This window comes from Oenanthe melanoleuca, chromosome 2 (assembly GCF_029582105.1).
Source record: "Oenanthe melanoleuca isolate GR-GAL-2019-014 chromosome 2, OMel1.0, whole genome shotgun sequence".
In the NCBI taxonomy this organism is placed as follows: domain Eukaryota; kingdom Metazoa; phylum Chordata; class Aves; order Passeriformes; family Muscicapidae; genus Oenanthe; species Oenanthe melanoleuca.
In genome coordinates, this window is record NC_079335.1 from 37389067 (window position 1) to 37405907 (window position 16841).

General features: G+C 38.0%; 1 protein-coding gene across 2 annotated transcripts; it reads right to left on the reverse strand.

The window, feature by feature from the left end:
• Nucleotides 1-1020: 1020 nt before the first annotated feature.
• On the reverse strand, nucleotides 1021-16608 carry UBXN2B (UBX domain protein 2B). 2 transcript variants are annotated; one of them, XM_056484818.1, is made up of 9 exons: nucleotides 16422-16608; nucleotides 13956-14056; nucleotides 12340-12411; nucleotides 10659-10818; nucleotides 9079-9156; nucleotides 7641-7750; nucleotides 7023-7160; nucleotides 6726-6887; nucleotides 1021-4606 (listed from the first exon to the last, which is right to left on the reverse strand). In XM_056484818.1, the coding sequence occupies exons 1-9, from the start codon at nucleotides 16545-16547 to the stop codon at nucleotides 4444-4446; spliced, it is 1110 nt and encodes a 369-aa protein (XP_056340793.1). In that variant the 5' UTR covers nucleotides 16548-16608; the 3' UTR covers nucleotides 1021-4443. The 2 variants fall into 2 exon arrangements, with proteins under 2 accessions (XP_056340793.1, XP_056340794.1); XM_056484819.1 differs by lacking the exon at nucleotides 16422-16608 and adding an exon at nucleotides 15550-15741 and having other exon boundaries at nucleotides 1022-4606.
• Nucleotides 16609-16841: the final 233 nt, after the last annotated feature.

Genomic DNA, 16841 nt, shown 5'->3' on the forward strand with positions numbered 1-16841 from the left:
ATAAAAATTAATTGCACTGAAATGGAAATTTGTCTGCAGTTTACACAAGACAAGCACTGAAGTGTTAAGATTTTCATTGGTGTACACCAATGTAGAAAGCTATTGCCATAAGTTCATGAAAATGAAAATTTAATTTGGAAACCAGAAAATTTACTTTGTCCTCAAAGTGCAATAATTTGGTAGTGTTAAGGTTACAGCTAATAAACAAATATGAATGGTTTTTTGTTTTTTTTTTTTTTCCTAGTACAGACAATCAAAATTCTTATATCAGCACCTAGTAAGTTACTAAGAATTCCATAAAATAAATACCAATTTCATGGCCCAGCATAAACAATCCCTTGTATTCAAACTTCAGCTAGAAACACCACATTAGAAAAATGACTCATGGTTATTGCCATTTGTTAATTCTGGCTTATTAGTATTTAAATGGTCTAAGAACTCACCAAATTAACTTGCACTGAGGAAGGTTTATAAAGGTAAAATGATAGCTCTTTCAGAATAATTCCCTGAAGGCTTTTTTTTTAATTCCACAGTTTAGAATTTTTCTCATGGTTTACCTTAAGGCAGTGTGGAATAACAAATCTCATACCCCTGAAAAAGAGCTAAACCACATAGCTTGTACATCATATATTTAATTCCAGAGCAGACAGCTCTCAGTGAACAGAAAAGAACCCTCCCCATTTCTCAGTTTTAGGTGAAAAAGTTTTTAAATATAGTTTCTTTGCTTTAACCTTCAGATGTGCTGCCAGGGAGCTCTTCGATTATAGGCAGAACAGGACCATTACTAAAGAAGAGTTGCAACTAAGAAGTGTAAGAAGTTAGTCTATAATCTGAGCACTTTGATGTCCAGTGGACTTTTTTTTGGAAGGCCTGTAATGGACATTTTGAAGATGTACAGTGATTTAGGTAACATGTTCAGCCCTCTGAATATGAAACATCCATCAGAATCTAATAATGACTAGACAAAGGCAAAGCAAGTTGCTTTTCAAGAACTAAGCCATCTTATTTTACTATCTCAGTACTAACACAAATAAATTTTATTTAATTAAAACAAATCTTACAGAAAGCCAGCATAACAGCAAGATTTCAACAAACAAAACCAAACAAACAGAAAAAAAAACCAGCAAAAAAGGAAGTTGATTTTCAGGGCTGGTTCATTCCAGTAGTTCAGCTCTTGAAAATTGTGTTTGAATTTCCCTTTGAGAATATCTGAACCGAGTTTCCAGCTTTGTACAATCTTCTAATTTGTGTTATGCTTTTCTCTACCAAACAGTCCTCTAATACTTTCTCCCTCTGTGAAGTAACTGCCCTATTTTCTGTTTTGTAAGTTACCTGTTTTGAGTCACTTTTAAGAGAAGAAATTTAATTTAGGACCAAAGACCCAATGGAAATGCTCTCTTGAAAGAGTTCCTTAAGAAATAGAACCAGCACTATAAACTCAAACTTGATCAAACTCACTAATAACAAATACAGGGATTAAAACCATCTCCCAGTCACTAAGTCAATTCTGTAAACCTCAAATGGGTGTAGATTGCTCTGCTGCACTCTTTTCATCTAACCCCATTCTAGGGCCAGTGCCTTCCAGGCTAAATATAAGCAGCCCCACTTTTAATGTTTTCAGGAACCTGTTGCAATTATACCCATCCTACAGGAACAGCAGAAGCTGACTGCTTTTGGCATGCCATTGATGCAGTATTTACCCCAGACTCTTGTTGCTCAGTGTCTCGCCTGCCCAGAGAGCAGCACATGCCTACACTGAGGCCTGCTGGCTTTAAGCAGCATGAGCAAGGGGAGATGCAGCTCTGTCTCTTCTCCCTGCACAGAGTAAGATAACTTAAAGACCATGGGAGCTGTAACTTAGTGCAAGCAACTAAGCAGGGAGCTAGCAAATAGCACCTCAGAGTACTTGTGTGCTCTTCCTTGCTTCATTTAATATTGGACAGATTTTCACCAAAGAGCAAGAACAGTATGAGGTAACTGTTAATATATGCTAATTATACAAGTGTGTCCAGTAGTTTAATTAAAGCAGAATGTTTTCAAATATCAGTGTGCTGTTGAGAGAAAAAAAACCAAACAAACCAAAAACTAACAAGACTGCGTTTATCCAGAATAAATTATTATGAAGGAGTTTTCTTAAAAGAAAACATTCAGGTTTTGATTATTTGGCTTTTGTGTGATAAAGGATTTCTAGAAAAGTCAAGCAGAGATGAAGCCTCAGCCTTTCATAGGTGGCCTACAAGAGCAAGCAAAAGGATTACTACCTGTATTTAATGGAAACAAAATGGAACTCCCAAGCTTAGCAGCCTTACTGTGAGAGAAAGATCATCATCACCTTCCAAGTTCTTTCCCCTTGTAGGCAGTCTTAACTGCATATCCACATAGGTCTGCATTCAAAGAACAGTTTTGTGCCAAAAATGCCAAGATGTCAGCTACGAGTGACAATTCAGAGTAATAAAAGCAATGACATAAAATTATGAGACAGAAGATTCCACAGGCTTTCAAGTACTGAGAAGCAGTGAAATATTTAAACATAAGCATTGATATATTTTCTTATTGCTTGACAAAATAATGTCAACTTCTGGGACCCCCAGTTACTCTCAGCTGCTATTAAACACTAAAATTTAACAGGTATTTGAAATAAGGAGAGTGTGATGATATGTAATTGTAGGTTTTGGCCTAAGAGATAAAAAACTTAACGATTTAATTAACCCCTTTTCTTCATATGTCACTGCTTAATCAATTACTTTTTCAGAAGTAATAAGCAATGTAACTTTACCTATACTCTGAACTGAAATATGCCCAAACCACAGACTGTCCAAAATCAGTATCACAAACTCTGGTCTCGCATTTATACAGAGAATTTTTAGTATATTGCATATAAAATACATGCATAGGACATGACAATTCCTTTGTGTTTAGGCTTAAATATTTGGCTGTGGAATAACACAAGAAGTCTTGTCTGTGATCTTAAACATAAAACTTTAATTACTTAGCACATTAAATGAATTATGATAAAAAATCATGCAGATACTCAGACTGCAAAACAAAATATTTCAAATACAATTGCATGTTTAAAATCTACTCAAATATCTACTCTGAGGTAAAAACGTAAGAATACTAAGCAATTATAACCTTAACATAAATAAACAAGTATTGATATTTTCAGAACAAAATGAACATGGAAAACAGCAATTCTTAACACATTGGTAGAAGAGATACAGCCCACCTACTCTCCTTCAGAGTATGATCCACTCATCTGATATAAATCCAAAAATACTAAAAAAACTGCATACTACTAAAGCACAGCAGTCAGTTTCCCCCAACATAAAACTCCTACCTGCTTACTGCAGGGTTGGGGCAAGTGTTTTGAAAAAATATATAATTTCAAAAATGAAGGGGTTTAATTATACAGCTTCCAAACAAGCACAATGAAAGCTGCACAACCAAACCCCCAGGGAATACTACAAAAAGCCTTTGGCCAAAATTCCAAATATAAACAACCAAAATTCAGGTCAAAAATATGTGACCAATTGAAACTTTTATGCTGTCACTTGCATGCACAAAAGAAGACCAGTTCTGTGTTTGTGCACCTCAGCATATTTTTGTTTGGGGTTGTTTAAGTAACTGTTTGTGTAAAGAATCACGTTGCTGCCCAGGGTCCAACTGCATATTCAGATTCAAAATAACCACAGGCCTCCTCTAAATCACATAATTTCCCCAAGATCGGGTCTCTCATATTTCTCTGACTTTCAAGAAAAAAAATCATATTTATTTTCATCACAAGTAGTACGACTAGAATACAAATAAGAACATTCTATCATAGTCTGCAACAGCTGAGGTTTGCATCTCCTGAACTGATTCACTCATGAGAGCAACAATACAAGGAAAATTACATGAAAACTAGAATATAAATATTATACTACACCACAAAGCACTACAAATAGAACGTACAAAAATTATATTAGGGCATTAATTATCTGTAAACCTTTTAAAAAGAACACTTTAATATTAATACAGGTAAACATAACCTACAGTCTAAGTTTTCAAATGGCTGTTTGTCAATGCAGCATAGAACATTTCCATAGTGCAAATCTTACCAACTGTATGAAAGATACTGTCCCCTTCAGAAAAATGCTCTATTCCCCACCCCCCTCAAAACAATGAGTCACAAAGTCCTATCTCATTTCACATTTAGCATAAGATGTGGTTTGAAACATACTAACATATAGAACCTTAATTTTAACACTGAAAAAAGGCTGAATAGTGTTGAGAAGTTAAAATAAAAAAGTTAGATATGTTATAGCTGGAAGACATGAAATCCAAAAATATGATCCCTGGAAAAGAAGAAATAAAAAAGACACTGATATCACCTTTCTTTCATCTGTTGGAAACATATTGTATGACAGTACAGCAGGGTTTCTATATTGTACAACAACCACAAGTTTACTTTAATTGCTGAAGAATCACAGTGTTAAGTATATCTGCTTCTTGTAGTGTCAGGCTTTCATCTGTTAGTTCTTTATTTGGAAAGGTAGTCACAAGAACAAAATCCGTTGTTGCAAAAGCTGGACGGGACTGGATAATGAAATCTCGAATATGCTTAATCCTGTGAAAAGGATATGGACATGAAAACTCTGTATGATTGCATCTGACATACATCTCTGAACATCAAGATGATCAGAGAACACAAAACCATCAAGCAGACTAAACTACTGAGCTCTAGATTTCACATTTCTCTTTGATCTAGATGACCAATGATTGCAGCCTACAATTTTTTGGTGCTTGCATTAAAAAAAAAGCCCTGAAAAAATATAGTGAATGTTGCTTGTTTTCTCAAATAACAGAAACAAAATGTGTAACATGGAAGTTTATTGCAAACTGATACCTAACACAGTAAGTCAAATACTTTCAACATCACTGTCAAAAGTTTCATTATTAATTAGCATATTCCAAAAAGGTGAAATTATTAATGGAAAAAAGAATCTTAAAATATATGGTCACAGTGAATAGAAAGCAGAGAGGAATTATTGATGCACTTCAATAGCAATTTCAATTTCAATTTCACCTGGTAGTCAACTTCTGAACAATAGTTAATAAAACAGTCACATAAACAGTATAACAAGAATAATTTAATTTTATAAGACATGGATAAAAAAATATTTTAGAGATAAAATACTGAAATTTGAGGTTTTTCTATTAAGATATTAAGCTGACAATAAATCTGTGAAGATCTTCTGTAATTAATAAGTTGGTAAATATACTGTAGCCAAATAAGTAGGGATTTCAGCCTTCCATCAGTCTTCAAGGCATATAACATAAGTAATGCACTTTAGCAGCTGATTTTGATCATATATATAAAGATTGACAGTCAAGAAAAAGTTAATAAATTAAAGAAGCTGCTGTCAACACAATCTAGGTTGTTACAGATATTAGTGGCAAGTTTACCACTTCTACCCTTCCACACAGACAGAACACACAACTCAGATACAGAAGCTCCCAACAAGCCCCATGGTTTGTCTCAGGCACTTCTTAGCAGATGCTGTGAAGAAGGGATCCAGCCTGTAATCTCAGGGTATCAGGATCTCAGGATATTATCAGGTCTAAACTATCAAAACATACTGATGTGTCTTCCTCCTTACAGACAACTCAGCTATAATTTCCTCACTGTGGTCTGTGTATAATGTCAGGTAAATAAAGTTACACTGTGTCTTTACTCTAAGCCAGGAGGAAAAAATGGAAACAGAGGAGCTCTCTATGTAACAATATTACCATGGAATGGGTACAAGCTAACACCAGCTCCAAGTCAGGATTCAAATTGCAGCCATGTTGGAACACAATTGCGTATTTCAAATTCAGGCTGGCTTTAATGCTGCTTAAGCATGGGTGGAACTGCTGACCAAATCTCTGCCCAAAGATCTCTCAGCAGAGGAGAGCACAGCTTTGCAGAACCTTGCACTAACATAACCTCATGGGGTTGGCCAACATCGCTTCTGGCACTGCCCCAACGTCAACAAAATTGGTGCCAAGCTCTAATCAGCAAAGCTACTAAAAAATCTAAAACCTCCACCAAGTTCACACAATCCTTAGGAGATGACCATCCAAAACAGAAGTTGGTTCCCAATATTATGTCCACCTGCATGCTGGAGTTGCAAATGAGCATGAAGTATCTATATCCCCTTCTGCATATGGGCTGGAGTCTACACTTACAGCCCGTGTCATGTTTTGTCACTACCTTGAGTACAAGGTAGAAAGCTGGAATTCTTGAATACGGGCAACAGGGTTTCTCTGCCCATAGTACAGACTATTTTGCAATTGAGACTATACTCCACACGTAGCAATAAAGTGATTTCACAGTGTTTCCCAAGTCATCCATCTGGTCCTTCTCAAGGAGGGTCGAGGATGACTACATAGTGGGGCTATACAGATTTCAGCTGTCTTGGGAACAGTTATGGCTTGTACTATGTCCTTAAAAAAAATCAAAGTACATAATTGGTTATAAAAGTTTGTACAGAAGTTGCAGTTATCAAATATATTGTTTTTCCAAGTACAGAATTTTTGACAGTCAGTTTATCGCACATCCATGTAATGAAAGTGACACAGACCTATACATTTCAGCAAGGCTGGTATTTCCCCCCTTTTGATGTCTTGCCAAGACTCATTTAATGACAAAACACAAACTTACTGAAATAGTTACTGTTACCTGCATTGATGAAGAATCAATTTACCTGTGTGTTTGATTAAATCTTTGTATTAACCGGCTTCCATCCGCCAATCTAATTTGAATTTTAGTTGCTGGCATGGAATCATCAATCAGAACAGGTGCATTAAGAATGGATTTCTCCTCCTCCTCTGGGGAAGAAGGTGTGCTGACTATTTCAGGTGTAAGGCTGTAGGATTGGAAAAAAAAAACCAACAAACCAGATGTTACTCATGGAACCATGACAAAGTTGTCTGAAATTTTCAGTCACAGAAATGAAACAGCATATGAATACTGAGCACAGAACAGATCTAGCTTTTTTCACCTTCCAAGTTTTTGCCCTTCACCACTGAAAGCTTTGAATCTCAGTCTGGGCTTCACATATTCCTGTTCTTGGTGATCTTCCATATCCAAATTTACCTGGCCACCATGAACAAGTCGCTGCAGTTCCAAAGGAATTTCCCTTAATTACAAAAACAATAAATTACAATAATTACACTTTAAATTACATTCTGAACCGCAAAAAGAAATAATTCAAAAAGTACACACACAGTATGAGTCAATACTCAGATCACATATACTTTGAAAGTCACATTCAAATGTTTTATGAATTGATTTCATCCTAAAAGAAGAAAAAAAAAATCAGTGATCTAACAGTCAAAACCTAGAATATACTGACAGCTGAATCAAAGAATGAGCTAGGAAAAAATGTCAATATAAAAGCTGTGGCAACAAGTACCATTCGGAGTTAAACCATCAAAGGAACCAAAGTATTCAAAATTTTTAAGTGTCCCATTCATCTGGTGACAAATTTTATAATTTAAAAGACTATATTTTAAGGGTCCAGGTAAAGAAGAAGTCTGGAGATTTTAATAAGTATGTGGAGAATAGATTTTTCTTCGTTTCAAAGACATACCTCAAAAAAGTTGTCATTTTAACTTACCCTCTTTTAACAGACTCAAGAAATTGGGCATTTGTTGGATCTGAATAGGATCTCAACTCGCCATCATCTAAACTGAATCCATTCCTCCACAGTTTCAGCAAAACTTGAACCTATGAAGCAAAACACGTAAAAAAAAAAACTGAAGAAAGACAAATAAAGCAGTATAATTTTGTACAGACTAGTTATAGAAATTGATCTATATTAAACAGATTTTGTACAAGACCACAAACAAGAAGGCAAATGACAAAATAAGAACAATATATTGCACTGTAACTGTCATTGTGAGATTATTTTTGAAAAAGCCCAATAGTTATAGTCTACTATCTTCTTCTAGACCACTTTCCTACCTCGAGAAAAAGAATCTATTAATCTGTTATCCATGACAAAGTATGATACAGTGAAAGTGTAGTGATCTTCACAGTATTCCAATTACTTTCAAAAGCAGTAAAAATTTTTACTGAGAAATTAGGAAAATAACCCATAAAATTACAAATTACTGCTGATCCATCAGTTACAGCAAAACCTACACTTTCCTCAAATTATTACATGCTGAGCTCCAACAAAGCTGAAAGTAGCTCCATTCAGTTCAAATGCTAAGAATCCTGGAAACCAGCCTCCTTTGCTCCCTTATTTTGCTACATCCTACATAAAAGGTCCAGCCAGGGCCTTCCAGATTCAAAACCTGCACCTCTCCTCCTTCTAACTGCTTTGCCATCCAGCAAATCTAGGCTTCCCCAGTCAGTATAACTACCTTAGAAACATATTTGTGCTCCCAGTAATGGAAAGCCCACTCCAACAAGATTCTGGCTGGGTACAGCTGGCTGTTACTTGGAGTAGGATTACTGAAGAGTAGAAGGCAGCAGCTCCTTGTGTGGCACAACAGCACCCCCTAGCCAGAACCACATCCTTTGCCTTAGTATTTGTTTCTGGACAAGCTGAAAATTTGCTTTAGCCAATCACAAAAATAGCAAAGTGCAGAGAACTTCATCTCTCCCCACCCTCTTCTTCACGTCCTGGTTTTTAAGTGATAGGAAAGAAAGGCCTCTAACCTGCTGCTTCACCTACCCTAGAATGCATCCATGCCCTCCAGTTTGAGATGGGCTGTTTGCAAGCCACAACAAGAACCAATTCCTAAAAGGATTAAAATGTTAGCATAGCTAAGAGAATCCAGGACAACACCTGGTGGAAAGTAACTGAAAAGGAGGTGTGCTAAGAATTTTAAAAGAATTTACATCTGACAGTTCCGTAATGGAACTTAGGGGTATCCAATAAATATCTCTTTGGAAACTTCAACAATTTCTACTGAACACGTAGCTAATATTTAGATATTATTTTTTCCTCATAAAAATAATTACACCAATACTGGTATTTCAAGCTGTAAACACGATTAAGCAGGCCTCTGTTGGAGGTTCTGTTTTCTGCTATGAATTTTACTTACATCCTGATTTTCTCCATATATGTATTCAGAGTGCTTTTGTGATGAGTCACCCAATCTGTATCCACCACCAGAAAATGACTGAAAAAAATATAAAGAAAAGCTTATAAAATAATTATCTGAAACAGTTTATTAAAATTCTTACCTAGGTGCAAAAAAAAAAAAATTAAAAGAAAAAAAAAAAAAGAAAAAAAAAAGCCATCCACAAGCTTGCTTCTGTGACAAAAAGCAAATACTGTTCTATCATGTATTTTCAAAGTGGAAAATTCTACCTAGCACACATAGTCAGGCTAAGCAGGCTTTGTGACACATTTCAGCTTCTGTTCTGTGCACTTTTTCAAACATAAGACTCATAGAATGCTTCAGGTTGGAAGAGGTCTTTTAAGGTCACAAACTTGAATGTTTCCAGGAATGGGGCATGCACCACCTCCCTGAGCAACCTGTTCTGGTTTTACCTCACTCACTGTAAAATATGTCTCTCTTATACCTAGTGTGAATCTACCTTCTTTTATCTAAAACCTTTACCCTTGTACTACCGAAACAGGGCCTGCTAAAAAGTCTATCCCCATCTTTCTCATAGGCCCCCCTTTAAGTACTGGAAGGCTGCAATAAGGTGTTCCCACACCCTTGTCTTCTCCAGGCTGAACAATCCCAAGTCTTTCAGCCTTTCCTCATAGGAGAGATGCTCCATCTTTCTGATTATTTTTGTGGCTTTCCTCTGGACTCACTCTAACAGGTCCATGTCCCTCTTGTGCTGTGGATCCCAGAGCTGGATATATCACTCCAGGCAGGTCTCACCAGGGTGGAGTAGAGGGGCAGCATCCCTTTCTCACCCTGATGCCCATGCTTCTTGTGATGCAGCCCAGGACATACTTAGCTTTCTGGGCTGTGAGTCCAGCTTGTGGGTCATGTCCAGCTTTTCATCCACCAGTACCCCCAAGTCCTTCCCCAGAATTGCTCTCGATCCTTTCATCCTCCAGCCTGTGCTGATACTGGGGGCTCCCCTGATGCAGATGCAGGATCCTGTATCTGGCTCGTGAGATTCCCATAAGCCCACTTCTTAAGCTTATCCAGATCTCTCTGGATGGCATCACAGACCCCAGGCACTCCAACTGCAACTCATCCTGGTGTACCTACAGACCTGCTGAGGGTGTGCTCAACCCCTGTCTGTGTTACTGACGAAGGCATTAAATAGCATTGGTCCCTCTGCAGATACCTTGTCACCAACCTCCACCTGGACACTGAACTGTTGACCACAACGCTCTAGGAACAATTCTAAAATTTGGGATGCAAAGATTTGGGTAAGATTTGGGATGTAAATTTAGTCTGGTTTCTTACTAATCAATTGTAATTAAAAACAAAGCGTATTATTCCAGTTCATGATGATTTCGAATTATTTCCTCTGAAATTGTGTTGTTCTTTCTCTATTTACTAGAGCAAGCTGCTTGAACACAGACAATATAAAACTGTGTTGAGGAAATCTGCTATATGCAAATCACAGAAAGTGGTACTTGTTCTCCTGTGGTTTGATGAATTTCAGAGACCAAATGTAAAGAGAGATCACCACACTTCTTAACTTTTACCTTGGCTTTACTGAAATCACCAGATGCTCTTGAGGCTTCATCTAATGGGACAGCCCCATGTTCCTTTGCTTCCTTGAAGAGTTCAGCAACAATTTTACTTGGATTACTTGACGCCCCAGAAATCTGTAATCCTCTATATTCGGAGTCACCTGAATAAAATCTTTAGAATAGTAATGCACATAAACAACAATGCTTCAAATAACAAGCACAATTTTTCTCTTTCTATCAAAAGAAAAAAATTAATAAACAAAGAAACAAATCTAGCACTAAACCTTTTCTTTCTGATAAATGTTTCACTTGGTTCTGACCTTCTCAACAATACAAGCAGCACTACACCAAAGACATTTGACTAACAAAGAAGCAAAGTGCCTTCTGGAACAGATCCCAAAGATCAGAGGTAAAGACCATAAGTTTTAAGTAAGCACAGTCCTGATGGAGTTGGGCATCTTATGTGGCTGTCACCTACCCCCAGAAAGACTGATTTCCTCAGGGGTGTCCTGTGCATGGCACTGTGCCTAGATAGAATATAAATTAACAGCTAACACCACCTTAGCAGAACAAGTATAAAACTGTTCTTCGAAAACCTGAACAGTGGCACAATTTGATTTTTTAATTCAAAGATCTAGGCTACTTCCATTCACAACAGTATCAGAAATAGAATTTTTTTAATAACTATAATTAACTGTTCAAGGCATTTTAAAACCTGCAGAAACGGTTGTGAAAGCTAATTTGTAGATTTTTTCCTTCACAGCGCCATTACTAGCTCTTGAAGACAAAATGTTAAAACTACAAATTATTCTGTTCAAATCTGTATCTGTTTGATGATGAAGATCAAGATATTCCTCAAGAATTATCTTGTGGCATTACAATCTCTAAATAGCATTGGAATAGATGCTGTTAAAAGAATCTGCATATAAATCAAAATCTGGCAAACCTGAATGTTTTGCCTTTGATTACAAGAAGCATTAATAACTAATAACAGCTTTCCTCTTTCCTCAACTTTTACACTTAACCACTTGGGGTAAGGCAAATCAATTAATCCATGTAAAACTGTCTCTCAGACCAGTGCCATCACAATGTGTTGATTCCATCATATTTTACAATTACCAGAAGGGAATATTGGGTACTGTATCAAAAATGTAGCAAAAAAAGGGTACTGTACAATCATTACTGTTTTAATAGCACCACATAATTGTCAATCCCTGAGTAACGTCTCCTTTGTACATAAATCTGTGTTTATTACCCCAACTACCATTTACATGGAAAGTCTTTAATTATTAGATTTAAAAGAATGATAGTGTTAAGGATATGAAACACGAATTCTTAACAGAATTTGTATTAAAGAAAGGAAGTACTCATATTAGAGCAATAGATATACAGAAAAATTCAGGATATCCAGAAAGACAAAGAAGTTTTTGAGTACAAGTGTAAGTTACAACCTTTACAACCATAGAGGTTAAGACATCTACAGTTACTACATCACTCCAGCCAGATTCTGCTAAATATAATTTTACAACAACAGTGTACAGCTAACACTCTAATAAGTTCCCTAGCTCTTTGCAGCACAGACCTAGCTCACATGCATTTTGAAAGAACATGAGGGAACAAAGTGTGAATGTGACACAAACCCCAATTACTTTCACAATTGTTAAATTATTTTTTTGTTTTGTTTTAAAAATACCTTTGGTTTTCTTTGTCATCACTCATGCTTCTCTCTGGTTTTCTCAACCGTTTAAGAGAATCCAGTTTAAGACTGCCAAGAGAATAAAAGAAAACATTTGAATATGACTGGCACATAAACTTCATATCTAACTTCTGAAACTACTTCTTTTTCAAAAGCTAAGAATATCGAGTTGTGTTTTCTGGTTTTTGAAGTTTTGTTTGGTTGCTTGGTTTTTTGGGTTTGTTTTGGTTTGGGGTTTCTTTGCTGAAGTACACAGCCATGAACACTTCTCAGTGAGTAAGGAGGAAAGGGCACATGTAGGACAGAGACATTTTGCATTAACAGTTGGACTGAATGGTCACTATAGGTCTATTTTAACTGAACTATTTTTTTCTAGCATAGAAGAGCAGCACTGTTTCCATGCAATTAATGCACTGCTTCCATCTGAGAGCAAACTGAAGTCACTCACTCATCTCCTCCTTCTGACACAGATTTCAGTATGAATAGCAACAAATAACAAATATTTGCCAACAATCACACTGAAGTATTTGAGATACTGTATTGCAGCTTCTCCTTTGGTTGGGAGTGGGAAGTTATAACTTCATGAGATGTATTGGTAAATGGAGCTGTTTGCTTTACTTGTCTGTAAACTTAGATCTATGTAGCTGGTTAGTCAGCTTAGGTGGTTCACCAAAAGAAACAAAAAAACCTCAAAACCCCCATACTTCCAAGTGTTGCATACTGTGCTGAAGTCTCTCTTCCTGAAGAGAGCTCCTGAAGTTCATTTGCAGTGAACTTGAAGCATAACTGGTGACTAAGATCTTTTCTTTTGCTTGACCTCCTTTAACAGAGATCCATACTGGCAGCAGATATTCAAAAACAAGCGACATACAAGACTTGTTATGGCATCACTGTCAGTAGTTTTATAAACATTTATTTTCTGTAAATAATTTTTTTAAAAATCAATTAAAAACTGTCAAGATACTTTTACAAAAAGAATCCAAGACTATGCTGAATCTTTAAATGTTATGTGAACTGCAAACATTACAGTTTAGCAGTGTTATAGCAAAAGCTGGACTGAAATATAGATATGCAACTTTCCTTCCACCTGCCCAACCCAGACACATTCATTAAGAAGTCCTTCTTATTTCTGTCACCCCATAGGACCTACTAAGGAACCCACTAATAATTTTTAGAATCACTATTTTTCTCATCAGGAACTGCCATAAATACAACACTGAAAGCAGCTCACATGCCAAATTTCACACAAGCTGCCAGTTTACTGAATTTTGAAGAAGCAAGGAACCGCAGTAATTTTCTGATACAGCAGATTTCCAAATTATGTCTGTGTAAAAAAAAGAGCAACACAGCATTTTGCTTATAGCATCTCACATGAAGTGGATTTAAAGAGTTTTGGAATACCTGGAATACCAACTGGCAAAAAGGCTCCTAAATAAATTTTAAAAGCATTCTGAGAAGACAGACAACACATTATAGTAGGGATTCACAATTTTTGATTATGATTTGCCATAGATTGCTTTTAATACAAGGAGGGGATTGAGCAGGAATGACAAAGTTTTGTGAGCTAATAAAACACCTATCCACACATTTCTGAAAAACAAAACACATCTTACGTCTGTGACATCTTTGGGTTACTGATCCTTGTAGCTGTTGGCTTGTCAGAACACAATGACTGTCTTTTAGCTTCATCTTCATATAACTCTGCCAAGGCCAGCTGTGGGAAACAGAACTTTTTTTGTAAGTCTGTAACTCTAGAACTACATATATAATAAAAATAAGACTGCATTTCTCCAGAAAACTAGAAACATAAACACGAGGAACCCCACCTAAAATTCAACTCCCTTTGTGCTTTATGAAAAAAAAACCAGGAAAACAAACTACACAATGCTTAAATGCCATTATGACTTGGAACTTGTACTCTGCTATCCTTTGGTTTCCACTGCTTCACTGGCTACATAAAATTTGTATTAGATTCAGAGTCATGAGAGTAGATATACACAGAGATACTAAGCAGTAGCTTAATATCTTAATGGTAACAAACTAAAATAAAGCAGCAAGCTAACTCTCTGATAGAGCCAAATAATAAATTTTACAAACATTTTACATAGAAATGTAAAAAATATAATTCAAAAAAGCTTGTACTGGGATGAAGAACAAATTCAGCTGTGCTGGCTTGAATTCAAGGTATCTCTCCACAAATACTGACACAAACCTCAACAATTTTTCACAAAGATTCCCAAAATGCTGCCATATCACTGGCATCACTTTCATTCTTAGAAAGTTATGCAAGGGACCTGCAATGTCATTTCAGTAATCTTTCTTTTGTCCTGAGTAAGACTCTACTTTGCCAGATCATCCTTAGTTTTGTCCCCAAACTCTGCTCACACTATGTGACTGACATTAGCATTTTATCATACACACCAGAAAAGGTAATAGGCTACAATTTCTCTACAGTTTTATGTAGAGAGGATGCACATTGAAATAAAATGAAACATCATCTGTCCTTCACAACACATTGCTGTGAATGCAGGGTATTAATCCCATATTTTTTGTTGTTTTTATAATATTATGAGGCATTTTCTGCAGGGAAAAATTAAATATGAGACATTATATCCATTAAGAAAATTAAATTGAGAAAAGAGAGCCCAAAAACCTGCTGATGACCTCTGTTCCATCTGAGGATAGCAGAAAATATGTTTCAGATTCATAAAGCTGATGGGTAAGTCATAGATAACATATGTACCTGTACCATCCCTAATCCAAGGATTGAGGGATGCTGAGAGAGCACAGAAGGGCATGGCCAGGCTTCTGTGCTTTCCCCATTCTCCCTCTCATCTTGTGGCACCACAAATCAAGCACAGACCCAGGACAATACTTCCTTGGAGTTTAACACTTACTGTATCAGTAAGTATCCAGCCAAAATGCCAGTCTTCTTCAGTAAAACCTCATGAACCAAGAGTATTAACACAGACTTTATCACTGTTATATATATTGTAACAATAAAAACACCAATACAAGAGAATAACACAACAATAACAGTAGAGAAGGCTCTCGAGAAATCCCACTGGGGCCTTTCTGTACTTAAAGGGAGCTTAGGAAAAAAGAGGGAGAGCGACTTCTTACATGCATAGATAGTGATAGGACAAGGCAGAATGGTTTTAAACTACAAGAGAGGTTTAGATTAGATATTAAGAGGAAATCCTTTACTCAGAGGGTAGTGAGGCATCGGAACAGATTTCCCAGAGAAGCTGTGGATGGTCCATCCCTGGGAGTGCTCAAGGCCAGGCTGGATGGGGCTCTGAGCACCCTGGTCTGGTGGAAGGTGTCCCTGCCCACGGCAGATGATCTGTAGGATTCCTTCCAACTCAAAGCATCCTATGATTGCAGCAAAACTAATCTTAAGAAGAACCTATGAGAATTCCAAACAGTAACCAACATAAACACTATACCCATCTTTCTCTACTAATTATGAATAACTAAATAGAACAGGTGCAATTTCAGTTACTAAATTTCAGCTGTTTTCCAATAAATTTCTTCCTAAAGGATTTTGAACCTTCATAAAAGTGACAAATCACATGCAAAAAAAAAGGAATACTGCTAAAAGGGTTTGTAATTAAGCATTTCAGTACCAATGCTGAATTACATTTGTGAAAAGATCTTGGGTTAAAGATCTTGTCCTTAGTCTTACATGTCATCTGCAGAGACTGACATTTTCATACGGGACAAGACACTCCTATCAAATAATCAGGAAATGCAATGGCACCTCACTCACGGACAGTTAAAACCCAACCAGTGAAGTGTCGGGAAAGCCTTTCCCGTTCTCTGGAGAACTGAGCACACGGCGGTTCCTAAAGGGCCTAGTGCTCTTCCAGAGGCGTCCTCCCCTTCCCAGCCTCAGGAGGGGCGTGGGAGCTGAGGGAAGAGAAGCGGGCCGGGCTCGGAGGGCTCAGGGGACCCGCGCACCGCCCGCTCCCCTCAGGGCCGGCCCGAGGGCAGGCCGGGGGCGCCCCCGAGAGGACTCGGCGCTCCGCCCGGCCCGGCCCCGCCCCGGGAGCGGGGCGGCACCTCCGCCCTCTCACCTGCAAGTCCCGGGCGCTGGGCGGGCGGCCGGTGCTTCGGGGTTGTCGATCCCTGCGGCCGCCGGCGGCCGGAGCAGCGGGCACATCCCCGTCCGGCGGTGCGGGCGCTGCCCCGCCGTCCGCCATCTTGTGGAGGCGGTGGCGAGCGCCGGGCGGGGCGGGGCCAGCGGCGCGGGAGCGGCCGCCATGGCAACGGGAGGGGCCGGGCCGGGCCCGCATCGTCAGAACCTTGCGGGGCTTCTGCACTTCAGCAAACAAAGCCCTCAGCATTCATTCGAGGCGAACTGTCTGTCAGTACTCAAAGCCCTGCTTGCTGGCTGAATGCCTTGCTTCTCGTGCTGCTTGGTCTGCAGGTGCAGTTCTTCCCTCCGTTTGAGTCTGGGGTCCGTTTTGAGTCGGTGGTCAAAGAGTTGGTGGTTG

Bases quoted from the DNA above. Each gene is read 5' to 3' on its own strand.
- UBXN2B (XM_056484818.1), bottom strand. From the start codon at position 16,547: ATGGCGGACGGCGGGGCAGCGCCCGCACCGCCGGACGGGGATGTGCCC. The intron at 14,057-16,421 runs GTGAGAGGGCGG...TGTTTCCCACAG, and splicing joins CCAGCGCCCGGGACTTGCAG to CTGGCCTTGGCAGAGTTATA. The intron at 7,161-7,640 runs GTAAGTTAAAAT...TTTGTAATTAAG, and splicing joins CTTGAGTCTGTTAAAAGAGG to GGAAATTCCTTTGGAACTGC.